Raw genomic sequence first — 13,751 nt, 5'->3', positions numbered from 1 at the left:
TTTATTTATAAGAAGTAAGCTTTTAAAATTCATAAAATACTATTAAAAATACATTTAAAATAAATACATACTTATCAAAAAAATTCACTTAAGACTAAACTATTCTTTCAAAATGTCTTTAAAATTAATATATTTTATCAAAATTGCCATATACTTAAATTATAAAATAAAAGGCGATAAACTTAATGACCAATATTTTATCATCTCAGCTTCATATTGGCTACAACAACTTTGTTTAGGCAGTTCTTAAATAAGTTACCTAATATTTGTAAAGTACAGCTGGGTAGTACCGAAAACCCGCCTGCCTTCAAGACCCTGCGTCCTGAACCCCGAACCCCTAAGATCTGCAACTTAGTCGCCTTATCGATGGGCTCGTACCCCTATATTACGAGTGTATCCCTAGAACGGAATGCAACTGCTGTGGCACGTGATAATCGCCGCTTCCTTTGGGGTCTCCGGGTTCGAATACAAATACCCATGGCGTTTAAACAACCTACGGGTTCTCCTTTCGGCTTTACTGGGAACCAACTTGGCTCTTGTTCCCGGCCAACTGAACAGCCGAACAACTGGCCAACCTCAGGCCTCATTTGACTATCGCACATTTGGTGTTTGCTGTTTTGGTTTCTTGTTGCATTTTCACACGCAATCGTTGAAATTCCCGCATTTCTCGGCTGGGAAAACGCGCAGCGGAATTTCCTCGCCTTTCCTACATTTTCCTCGGCGGAGTTTCCCGCTCTCTCTCTCTCGCCGTCTCGCTCTCTCGTTTGTTTAGCGAACTTGGATCCGTATCTGCATCGAAATCTGCATCCACATCCTCATCCGTATCCGCATTCGCATCCGCATCCGCTTGGCAGTCACGTAACTCCGGCATTTGTTCGCTGCACGTGACGGGTCTACATTTCGGGAGGTCTCCATGTTGGATGTGAAAGAGCGGAAACGGAAGTCGAAGTTCACTGAGAGGAAAATATCCCTTAGAAGCAAAAAGAAAACAAATATGTATATAAAAATGTATACAAAAAGTTTATAAAACAAAAGGAAATATTCATATTTTACCTTTATCTTTAATCTATTTATATATCTCTCTAATAATACAATTTGTATGTCAAATGTTCCGAGTATTATAATTTATAACGGTCCTTTTCTTTCTGTGTTCTCTTAAGCTTGTGCAAATGGCATCTGCGGAGTTGCTAGTAAGACCAGGGGATAGGTTCAAGAGTACATATGTATCCTTCGATTGGGGGGGGGGGGGGTCTGATAAAGAGAAATTCCAAATGGGTAAGTAGCACGTATGAGGAATGACCCTTGACAATTTAGCTAAGTAAGATGCAAAGCTAACTCACGACTTCCTCATTGCTTTGCATACAAAATTCACTCAAGTAGCTATATTTGCTTTAAACTGATGACAGCTGTGTTCAAAATAATAGCAGAATGCCTGCCAATATAATTTAAACAATAAAGCTGCTTATGATTATAAAAAATAATATTAAATAGGATTACATGTCATTTAGTTCCTTAATTATTGGAAAGTGTTACATATCATACCTTTTGCAATTTAAGGAATAATTATTTTGCAGCTATCTGTACTTGCCTGCGTAAATACGTATATACTTTATGGAGTTTCATCCTCATGTGCTTTCTTACACCACCACATGTGAAGTATTTCCAAAAAGTTCCACATTTTACCTTAATTAAATAACAAACTTGAGGCAAGTTAAAGCAAATGGTCCGTAACTTTTACAACTGCATTTAAATAACAATCAAACCCGGAGGATTTTGGCCATCCAACGAAGTGCATCAATCGCGTATGCAGTGTGCAAACTTTATTTGCGCCAAAGGAGCAATCGAATCGAGGATGGGATTCCAAGCATTTGGACAGATTCGCAACTTTGTGGCAGAAATCAAAGCCAGGGGCCAAGGCAATCCCAATTCTCTGGTCCAAGAATCCAGTTCGGCTGAGTCCAGCTGAGTTGCCATCAAATGCGAACTGACTGGATCTGGATGCAGAGCAATCCGCACGAAGCCCCCAAGGAAATGGCCACGAAATTGAAATGCCATTGACACAAAGGTTTCGGAGGGGCAGCCCGAACTTAGGGGCAAAAGTAGGAGACGTGCCGGGGACCCCAAATCGTTGCAATGGTACTGAAACCGAAACTGAAATAAAATAACTATAGTGCACAGAAAGAAAAAATATTTAAGGGCCAGGGAATAAATTCACATAACTAAATAATTTTCCAATTGTGACATATATAACTGTATAGCCTCCATTGATATGATAGCAAAAGTCTACAGTGTCTCATTTTACTCCCTATATTATTATGATATATAGTGTTGTAAAATAATTATGTAAAATATTTCTTGCTTACTAATTTTGGTATTCCAACTCTTATGCTGTCCCTTAATGATCTGTGAGTGGTTCAAGGGTCCATTTATTATTATTACAATAGCTACAATGTACTTACCTGTTATAACAGCTAAAAAATGGCCCTGCAATAAAGTCCAACTTGCCCCCGATTTTTTCCGGCGTACTCAACGAAGTTGTATGCAACTTTTGGCACAAGTGCAAGCCAAGCAATTGTCTTGGATTCTGGCTCGGATATTTTTTTATTGAGCCAGCTGGCCGGGGTGGAAAAAAGAAAGAAAAAGAAGGAAAAGCGAAGGATGAGGCCAAGACAATGGCAAGGACATGACCGTTTCCAGGACTCTCGCGGTCGCAGGACATCTGTGATAAGGAGCATCAATGCAATTTCTGTTTACCATATTCTGTTTTTCCATCTTTTTTGCTTGTGACAAATAAACAATCGAAAAAAAACACAAAAAATCATGAACGGGCGGGATGAAGGGAGGGAGGGATGTGAAAATGTGAAAGTGGAAAGGTGGAAAGGTGGAAAAGGCGAATGGAGGCCGAATTTTGTTTACGAAACGCATTTTCCGTGTATCGCCGGCAACTCCTTGGCCATGGCCATAAAGCCATAAACCGTACCGCGTGCTGAGGCCCAGATCGAGCAGGTAGATTGGATATCTATGAGATATACACTTACCTCCTGAGGACTCTCCCATCCGTAGCTCGATGATGATGATGATTGCCGCGATGCGATGGCAGCGCACTTGTTGATCCCGCGACAGGGTCAAGTTAAGTCGCGGGCGCTCGGAAATGCCCATCGATGTGCTGATCGTATCCTGGATGGTATTTCCGCATCCTATGGGAATTTCTCGACGGCACTGAGCCGGGGGAAACACGGAAACTCAGCACTGGACATCCAACGATCGATCCACATGTGTTCCGCAAATGGGCGAGGCTACTTAGGCTCTAATTTCGGCAATCACAGATCACCTGATGCCATCGCAGCTGGATCCTGGATTTGCCCAGGACCATTTAGCCAAAGGACCAGGTGCTCGCGAGTCCTTGACCACGACAAGTCTAAAAGTCCAGAGCGGCCGTGAAGTAAATAAACTGCAAATGGAAGTACAGTTGAAAATTCTTAAGCTGATTTCAAATCGAAATTTTAATAGATTATAATACCTAATGAAAAGTTTTAATAAATATTATACAGAAAATATTATCATATATTTATTATTTCCTAGAACCGTAATATCTCTGTTAATCTAAAAATATTGGGCACGGTTTTGGTAAAGTAATGCCTTGTTCCTACAGAAGTTTATTTAAAACTCTTCCAAAGCTGCCAATACAGCTTTATCCGTATTTAACCACATTCATTGCTAAAATATATATAGTGCACTTTAAGGGTTCGCAAATGATAGCTGGATAGCACTCCACTAAAGCATCACTTAAGTACAGTTGTGCCCAAATGCCCAAATGCTGCCGTTACTAAAAGCGCCCCCTACAATTAAGCATTCTCCATTTAACGCCACGCCCCCTTCTTCAGCGACCCGTTTTACGATGGCCACTTTACGTGCCATCGCAGTTTTTTGGCCAGCTTTAAAGGGATTTGGTTGTTGGTAAGAGGAATACTTCATTCCACTACCCTTAAAGTTGGTCATACATTATTTCCTTATCTCGCTTTACTCGACTGCGCCTTTGGGATATGCAACACATTTTTCCAAGTGCTAGAACACCATTCCTTTCTGGAAATAACACAACTGTAGGCTGTTTTAGGAAGATTTATTGAAAATAAAGTGTAAAGATAAAACATATAATATTTTTAAAGGTCTTAAAAACATTAAAAAAATATTTTAATAAAAAAAAGGGGGAAGAAAATATATCTATAAGTTTTCAGAAAATGGAATAATATGTTTTTGACTGCCTTAGGCAGATTTTTCATTGAAAAGGACGATTTTTTCAAGACTTTTTTAGGTAATAAGGGGATTTGATTCCTGGGGGCAGCTTTCCAGTGAAATTCTTTCCTCGTTGGCCCCTCCGAAGCCTTTGCATGCGTCACGTTGAATTGAGTCAAATTCATTTGAGTTTCTGGCATATAGGTAAGCGGCTTTGGTCGGCACACCTGCCACTCCCCCTGCGCCCAGTCCCGCCCCTTTGATTTCGGATTCTCGGGAACTCGGAAAAACGGAAAATCGGAAACCAGGGAACTTACAACGTGAGGCAGACATCTTGGGCCGCCCATAATCGAGGAAAATCAATAGCATTCCCCCACTTATAATTGTGTTTGTGTTATGACTGTCGTCCTGAGCATTCCTGCCCCTCTTTTCTCGCCGTGCACTCCCTCTCCATTGTGTCTGTCTGTGTTTTCTTATGAATTATTGAACGGCTTATGGAGTTTTTCTCCGCTTGATGTTTATTTACATTCGTAATCCGGTTTATTGTGAAAACTTTGGCTGATTCGGTTGCGTTTGCATTTGCATCTACCAAAGTCCACGAGCTGTTGATGCGACTCATGTGGAGATAAATCATAATATTCCTCAGTTCAGATTTTGGCACAAGCTGTTGGGCTTGGCAGCAGCTGCGGGCAAACAATTTGATATTGCCTAAAATAATTCCCAAGGATTTTGAGAAATGTCGTTTTAATATACGGGAATTCTCAGTAAAAATCGAATTAAGAACCTTTTTAGTATTGGCAAATCTGGTAAAATCAAGCATTTGATATACATGTTTAAATTGAGCAAGTTGAACTTAATTAAGGTAGTTTAATTGAGATTTCTTCGAAAGCTGTTAATCTAGGTTTCCAGGTATTTAAAATAGTCTTGTTGATTTGCAAATTTTCCTCTTAAATATATTGGTTACATGTACTACGTTAGTATTTTATTTCTTATTAAAAAGGATTTATTAAAATGTTAAGATTTTAATCTAATGGTGTTCAATATTCCTAACCAGTTTCTTAGTGATAAAATTGCATTATTTATGTACATGGAATATATTGTTAATTAAATGATTACTGCCACGAATAACTATATAGTTTGCAACATCCTTGGAGATAATTTGCCATATACATTCAGTGAATGCTGTGAACATACTGGTAATTTTATCTCCATGGCCAGTGAGTCACGTAAATGCAATATTTGGATATTCAGAAATTAATGCTAATTAAATGAATGGCACTGACAGGGTTATTTCTGCTTAATCTGTATAGTGTGTCTCGTCCCTGAGCTGTGGTTTATTTATCAAACGCATTAATATCGTCTTTCGAATGCTGTGTTAAATTAATTAAATTCATCTATCCGGCTGTCTGGTTCTGGGTTCTGCTCAAGTATATGCAAATAGTGTTTCTCCTCCTCAAGAATGGTTCCATATTTAATTGGCTCCAGACACATTGCTCATCCGACTAACTGGAAGCAACTAGAACCCCAGTTGGTGAGTCACAAATTGCGCAAAATGTTTTTGTTAATTGCCGGCTGGCTAAGTCCTTTCTCGTCCTTTCTCATCCTTGGTCTTGTGTATCTTATCCTGGCCTTTGTGCCTCGGCTACTGATTATTAAAATTGCATTCCGCCGTTGTTATTGTGGGTTGTTTGTTTACTCTAATGAGCATTTAATGGCCAATTCCAAGCTGGTGACACACACACACACACACTTTAAGGAAAAGCAAGGGAAAGCGAGGAAAATCGAGAAAGGAAGAGAAATTCAGATTGGGCTTACCTGCAGCGATTTTCCCATCCGGTTTTTGCACTTCACCCTTTTCCCTCGCTCTCCACCTAATATGATTTTTATTACACTTTCCCAGTTCATTACAGTGTCTGTTTTTTTTTTCTTTCTCACTCGCTTTTCATTCATAAATTACGGGGAAATTCTGCAGATAGTAAGGTTGTTTTTCCCCGCTCGCTTCGCCGGAAAATCCCCTCATTTTATGGCACATCCTTTGTACTTATCCCTGTGGGAATTGCGTATAATTTGCGCATGTTAATTAGCTCATTTCGGGCATAGATTTGAGCCCATCGCGTCGAACACATGTAATTAAGCAAATTAGGCAAATGAAGCAACTAAATAAATAGTTCAAGGGTGGACCAGCTCCCAGGCTCCAAGGGGTTGGGGTGGTGGTGTCAGCTGGGCGCTAAACACTTTCAAGGTCGTTTGCCTAACAGGCTGACTGGCCGACCTAATGACCCATTCCGTTTCCCCCTATTTCATGGCACTTTTTTTTTGCTCTCACTGGCTACACAGGAAAAAAATTATGAAACAATATATTTTATTACCAGACTTATTTAATTTTAGATTTGAAAAAGTTTTAATTTTTTACCAAAAAATAGTTTGGTCTACTTTGATTAAATATAACTTTTAGGTGCATTACAACTTGTAAAAATATAATATGGAAGTTTTCTTTAAGTATAAACCCTTTAAAATGTATGAAACCTATCGAAAGTTGTTTTTAACCAACATATTGGGTTTTTTATAATAAGTATCTAATAAGGAAGTCTTGGATTTTTTAAGGTTTCCTTTTATAAGGCCTTTTAAATTTTCTGGAATCTATTAAATCAAGAGTTCTTAATAGTTATAAAACACTGATAAATAAAACTATGTGACATATGTTTCAACTGTATCATCAGCACTTTCAGGAGGATTTCAGAGGTGGTCGAGGACCCCACCTGTTCGCAGACTTAGTGATGGTCTCTGTGGTTGTTGTGGTTCTTGGTCGGGTGGTTTTTGGGTTGCTTCCAGCAATCATTTGGAACCCGGGCCCTTTTTGGCACATTTATCATCGCAATACCCAGACACACACTTCAACGTCAAGGTTTTCGCCTGCGATCCCCACTTTTTTAGCGAACTTTTAATGCACTAAATAACTAAGGAAAGTTTGCTCGTCTTGGGTGTGAGATGGATGTGGGTGTAGGATGTGGAGGTGGCTGCCCAGACCTGTTCCACCCACATTTGCATATGCTCGGGTGAGAAACGCAGTCGCAGCACTTTAGTCAAACTTTCTCCGACGTCAGCGTCTGGAAAACTTCATCCTTGACACCCCCACACGAACATTACAACCCCAACACCACTGACCTCGAACCACTAACCCCACTTCCGCCCTTCTAAGCAATCATCTGGGGATAAGCATGGCCATATAGGATACTTTAAGTGCTCTACGATTGCATAATGGAGGGAATTTTCAAGTGCAAAACTTGGCATAATTCCTCGGCCATCAAATCTGTTTGCAGAGTGTTTATTGCATTTTCCAAGCACATTTCCTTGGCGATGTCCGCTTTTCCGAGAACGCGTGGGATAATATTTTCCGAGCTGCCACTTGCCACACAAACACAAGTTGACTTTGAAATGCTTCTCCTTCTTGTATCAAGTTTCTTTGTTGATTTTCTTTTAAAGTTTACAAAATCTGTTGACATGGGAAAGCATTTAAGTGATGATATAATAATCGAATTAGTTGGGCTAGTTTATAGTAAAACTGATTTTGCTGGTTTGTCTGATTTATGATTAAACATATAAAATGGTTCTAATGCTGGTCCTCCTTTAATCTCATTTCAGTTGTGCATCTGGAGGTTTTTGCCGAGGAGGTAACCACTACAGCAAGTCTGTCTGAAGGTGAGCTAAGGATGGAAAGTGACTGATTTGTATATAATATGTTGCATTGAATCACCACAGAATGGGGCTCTGGATGGCGGGGCACCAATTTCCTAGTCGAGGTCGAACAAACCGCTCCCATTTCGCCGCCCTCATCGTCCTCGGCCTCCTCAAATGGCAGCGAGGATTATATCGGGGAACTGGGCAGCCAGGAGGACCAGGAGGGATTCACAACAGGTGCCACAACAGGAGCCTCCAATGCCACCACCGTGGAAACAGGTGGGTTCTATCCCTCTTTGTAGGATTTTTGATGGGAAAATATAATTTGAGAACACTGAATTTAAACCAAGTCATCATATTTTGAGTGCGTTAGAAATTTTATAGTATTTTTAGTGCCGCTAAAATGTTTCAGCTGCAAAATTGGTTGAGTTTTGATTATAGTTAATAACAAAAGCTGTCAAACAATTCGAAACTATTTTTTATACTTTATCCACCTTACTTGACAGATTTATGGTATCTGGTGCATGTGCCTTTAAATAAACTGTTATTCCCGTGGCTAAAATAAATCCCTCGTAATTTGGTAATAACCAATCTCAAATGAGCATAGATTAGTGGTGTTTCCACTCGCGGAATAACAATTTTCCAAGGATATGCTACACATGCAGCCGTTTGTACATCCCCTTTGGAAATATTGAATTTTCCTGGCACTCGCGCAATTCGAAAACACCTGGAAATATAAAATAAATCCCCTGGCTGGCTTTGGCCGGGCTAAAGATGCCGATTCGGCTGCTTAATAAATCCCATTGCCAAATCCCATTTCCCTAACCAATCGCAGTCACAATCCATTTGTTTATCGCCGAGATTTCACGTCGCCGATAATTGAATTCGAGTCTGACTCTTGAGTTATTTACGTGCGCTACGTGCGACCAGTTTACAATCCAAACAAATCCATAATGTTTATGGCGAAAGGTAGAAGTCGTCTGCTTACATCGAAGACAAATAAACAAATTGCATGTGACCGTAATCTTGCAGGACCAAAGATCATTGTGCGCACCGAAGAGGTCCTGATTGTGGGCCTGGTCCTGGTGCTCTGGGTGGGCGCCATCATGCTCTTCTTCAACCGATGGGGCAAGATCCGGATGCTGGAGCCGTATCAGCCCAAGTTCCAGCAGCAGCATCGCAGTTCCTGTCCACTGGTCGATTTGGATGCAGTCACCACACACCAGGTGAGCTCAAGGCTTTGGTTTTGCAAGCCAACTTATTCTGAGATTCCGCAGCATTTCCATAGGAATTTTTAATGGTGTCTTAAAGTATGCTTCAACTTATATGGAATATAGAAAAATTATATTGAAGCATACTTTTCCACACCTTTGGAAGAGACATACAAAATTTCTAGCAATTTCACCATATAGTTTCATGTTATTTATAAAAATTCTTTTTATTTAATATTCGTTACATAAACATATTTAACTTTTTCAGCGCTCCTCCGTGTCGCGAATGTCGATGGGCATGGTGCACAATCTCAATATGCCGACGTGTCAATTTGCGGCCTATAATCCCAACATGTATGCCAAGGGTACGTACGTCATTTTGTCCTTTAAACGCCCACCCCTTCAGCACCACCCCCATACCACCTTCCAATGATCCCCCTAGAATCCTCCCCGAATGCAATTAAAATCGAACATCCATCGAGCTCAAAGTATCCGCAACTTGTACTGCATACTTTTGTGCGTCGCCAAGAGCGGCACAGTGGAACAAAATGTATTTTATGTAAAAAAAAAGAAGTGATAGAAAAGGCAAAGGACTTTTAAGAGTAGTATGGATCATATATAGTTATGTTTTAGTTTGGGGTAATAACAAATCAAATCAGTTGAAATTCATTCCCCCCTCGAATACCATATGGCTCAGCTTAGTCGCACTTGAATTTAATGAACTGGTTAACATATGCAGACATCTGTTCTCACTGCCAAGCCCCTCCAGCTTTCGTAGTAATCCCTCACGACCCTTCCTCCCCAACAAAGTCGAAATACTTATGCGTAATGTGCGCCATTCGAAGCGTTCATTAATGCCACCGCCCCCCGAGGGCCACGCCCCCACTAGCTGGTAAATACAGCATTTAGTTGTAGTCACTTTACCGCCCCTTTAGCATCTCGATACTAGGACGCTTTTTTTTAATGAGTTGCCAGACAATTAAGTTGCCCGCTGAGCGAAGGCAGCGGAGCGCAAGTGAAAGCAAATAACAATACAATTTTAATGCCCCTGCTGGCTGGGGATTTTTTGCTCTCCACACAGGAGTCCACATCCTCATCTCCTCCAGATTCAGATTCACATCCACATCCCCCCAGAGCTGAGCAATTAAATCTCGTGGAAATGCAGGGAACACACGGACAGGAAGACAAGCGGCCCGTGATTAAGATACGCACATAAAACATGCAAGAGAAAGTGTGCACAAAGAGAAATTTTAGTAGTAGAAAAAATATAACAACTATTGCGAAATAAATAAGTAAATATTTCTGGTCTAAAAATAATATATTTTTTGTAGATACAAAATTTCTAAATGATTTTACTTAAATTAGGAAAAAATATACCTCGAAACTAATTTCTTTCTGTGCATGAAAATGGTGATGGGGCTGATGATAATGTAGGCATATCTGCAGGGGGCGAGGCGGTGGAAATGCTGAGTTGAGACCTTGGTTCCGTAGCGGAAAGTCTATTAAGTTGAGTCAGGACAGCGCCGCTCGAGGGGATTCCCCAATCGCAGAAGGCAACGAGCAGCACGTGACACGAACTGTGAAGGATGGTGACCTACAAATTACGAATAAATTGAACCGAACAAGCCACACATGCTGCCCATCAATTTGGTATTTTGCAAATGGAAAATAGATTGCACATCAATTAAAACTACTTTGCACTAAACAGTTCCATTAGTATAGTGAGTACAATTGTACATTAAATTCCTATGGGTAGACCTTAAGACGTCGAACTCTTATACCGACCACACTCTTACATACCTAGAGGAAATTCATGCCCTGCTGATTGTGTGACCCCCGACCACTAATTCATCCCGTAACTGAACCATTATCCATTAATTCGTCTGTTTCCAGGTTACGCCTCGCATGTTTCGGCGTCGCGTCCCCGCCAGAACTCGGTGTTTGTGGGGGCCACCACCAGTCACTACTTAATGCCGAGGCCTCCGAGGAAGACCCGGTCGGCGATGGACCTGCACTCCATGGTTCTGGACGAGAGCGCCGAGCAGGTGTAGAACTCCAGGGGGAGTCCCATGGTTAGGTTTCCATGGGAGACAGTCAGTGTGTAAGTCGTCGAGGTGTGAGTGCGCGTGTGAGGTCCATGTTCTTCGAGTGTTTTAAATGAAATGTCGCAGGAGGGCACGCAAGTCCCAAATGGTCTGAAATCACCTGGTAAGGCGCCCAAGAGTATGCTACAAAATATTTCCTAACGTTCAACTTTTCACAGCGCCTTCTCAATTGCTTTTAAGTCCTTACCGATTTCTGGGGTCTAAAATATAATTTATAAAATAGCTGGAGAAATTCTTATTTGAGAGTTTTGAAAGCGCTAGTCCGCGTGCCCAAAAGCAGGCAGTACAATTTTTCCCATTAGCTGTGCCTGTCGCTTGTGTAAGCAAACATTAAAAGCATACTTTTTGACAGCAACGCCGGCGATTTTAAAACTCAAATGATTTTCAAAGACAAACAAATACAAGAAATTTTCGAAAAATATTTTAAGCACTAGAAGATAGTGGATTGAGTGGTAGTAAAAATGCGGTTTTTCTTTTATATTCGGGTGTCTGCAATTGAGGGAGCAAGGAATGATAGGTGGATTAGCACTGTCCAATATTTGCAACTACTTATATTTACCACTCACAACTAACTCTATGCCATTTCCTAACTATCTCTGTCGCACACATATTTATTTCTGTGCTGGCACAGAGTCAATTTGAGTCAATTTTATTTAGGACCACCTAACACAACAAATTATCAGCTAAATATACCGAAAATATGTAGAAGTATCTATCTTAGCGTATTCTTAGCCCTATCCAGTGTTACTCAACGTAGTCTATACCTATAACCCGATTATTCTAGCGTGTTTCTCCTACTACACAATATTGGATGCCAGAGCAAATTGTTAAATAAACATATGTATACACGTAAAGTAAATAAATGTATCCGCGAAACTCTTTAGTTTGTAAGCCCAAAGCTCAAAACCCGATCAGCATACAACTCCAAACTTGACCAAAGTTTCAGAATCTACATGTTTTCTCAGCACCTCTGTATTGCACTTTTAAATGTATCGTAACTTAAGTAATTTCGACCAACAAAACAAGAAAATTATGGAAATTGTATGCAGATGGAGCGGAAAACGAGGGTAGGGGATAAAAAATAATAGAATGGTGTGGAAAATGAACAACTAACTAACGAAAGCTTTAAATTCCTTGGGTCTCCTGGGGACCTGCAAAACCAAAAACCCATCCAGATCGAAGTAAACTAAACCAAAGCTGAGAATTATACTTTAGACCTAAGATAACTACAGATGTGTGTAAGTCTCTACCAAAAAAGTCTAGTGGCAAATATGTGGATCAATGTACACTTTACCAAAACTATAGAATTATAACCTCAACTTAACGATAACTCACACAGTCAGACAGTTTTCCTCACAACTCAGAAAACAAAAGAAAAACGAATTGTTGAATATTAATGTTTAATTAACTTGTTTACAATATTTACAAGGCCTGAGCAAAACCAATTATATATACACTTGTGTAATATATCAAAAACTAAACTATGTATACATAAAATATATATACATGTATGTATAAAACCAAAAACAATTATATACATTTTGATGAATTCGATTAAAAATTATATTTGAAGCGAAGCAGGTGTTTTTGTGGGAACCCTTTTAGTTGCAGGGACTAAAGATAAAAGAAAATTTAAATTCATTTAGGTTCGACCCTTTAACTTTGACTGACTGCCATGTTTATAAGGCCGAATTGAGTTAGGACCCACTTAACGGACAGATGTTCTTTTTAATGTTTTGACTGAAGTGTTTATGGTATGTGGGCGTGCAATAAAGTATAAAGCTATTTGCTTTCGACTCTTAATAACTCGGATTTGGCCGAAGTAAATTGGGGTCACCCCACGCTGGTTTCCCATAAACGGGCAACATTTCACAGATGTCGTCGCACGACGGCGGTTCGATTGGTTTGGCTTGCTTTTTGGTGGGGTTTCGAATGGCGCTCTGGCCATAAACACATTTGACAAGACGGCCAGAAAAAGACGCGTAAATGGCCGAAAGGGAAGCATGGTGGTGGGGCCAATAAACGGAAGCCATTCCATGTCTGGCCATCTCGGCCATCGGGTTCAAGTGCAGGCGATTTATGATGGCAACAGAGCTGCGCTTATGGCCATTTTCAACCCTCTTTTAACCAAATCAAACAAATATTAAAACAAAATGTTTTTCACATGTTTTGGGGCTTTTTAAATTGCGAAGAAAGAGAAAAAATGGTACCTTATAAATGTACTTTGCAAACATTACTTTGATTCCAACGAAATTTACCAAACAAATGTCTTAAAACCTTTACAATTTTTTGACTTTCTGAACTTGGCCGTTTTGAAGTAGGCAATTGTGTCATCACTGGAACTGGAACTTTAAGTGCAGCAAGGGAAAGAGGAGAAGAACGACCTTGTCGCCGCCGCGGGCCACAAATCAAACACCACCACCCCCTTTTCGTCCCAGAATCTGCAGCTTGCCAGAAAACCAAACGACACTCCTTGGGAGGGGTTTTATAGATTGTGACCGTTTTACTGGAAAATGTCGATCTT

At 40.3% G+C, this 13,751-nt stretch overlaps 1 protein-coding gene across 1 annotated transcript in view; it reads left to right on the top strand.

Annotated features, from left to right (window-relative positions):
* LOC108016991 (uncharacterized) overlaps nucleotides 1-11,381 on the top strand; it is a 48,346-nt gene extending 36,965 nt beyond the window's left edge. The window contains exons 2-6 of the mRNA XM_017083939.4: nucleotides 7,876-7,932; nucleotides 7,993-8,190; nucleotides 8,944-9,137; nucleotides 9,391-9,487; nucleotides 11,016-11,381. Of these exons, the coding sequence (XP_016939428.2) occupies nucleotides 7,876-7,932; nucleotides 7,993-8,190; nucleotides 8,944-9,137; nucleotides 9,391-9,487; nucleotides 11,016-11,173 (704 nt within the window). The 3' untranslated portion in view covers nucleotides 11,174-11,381. The remainder of the gene's footprint in view (nucleotides 1-7,875; nucleotides 7,933-7,992; nucleotides 8,191-8,943; nucleotides 9,138-9,390; nucleotides 9,488-11,015) is intronic.
* Nucleotides 11,382-13,751: the final 2,370 nt, after the last annotated feature.

The sequence above is a fragment of the Drosophila suzukii genome, chromosome X (genome assembly GCF_043229965.1).
Source record: "Drosophila suzukii chromosome X, CBGP_Dsuzu_IsoJpt1.0, whole genome shotgun sequence".
Classification (NCBI taxonomy): domain Eukaryota; kingdom Metazoa; phylum Arthropoda; class Insecta; order Diptera; family Drosophilidae; genus Drosophila; species Drosophila suzukii.
The sequence above is the reverse complement of the archived record's forward strand: the minus strand, read 5'-3'. Positions and strand labels throughout refer to the sequence as shown.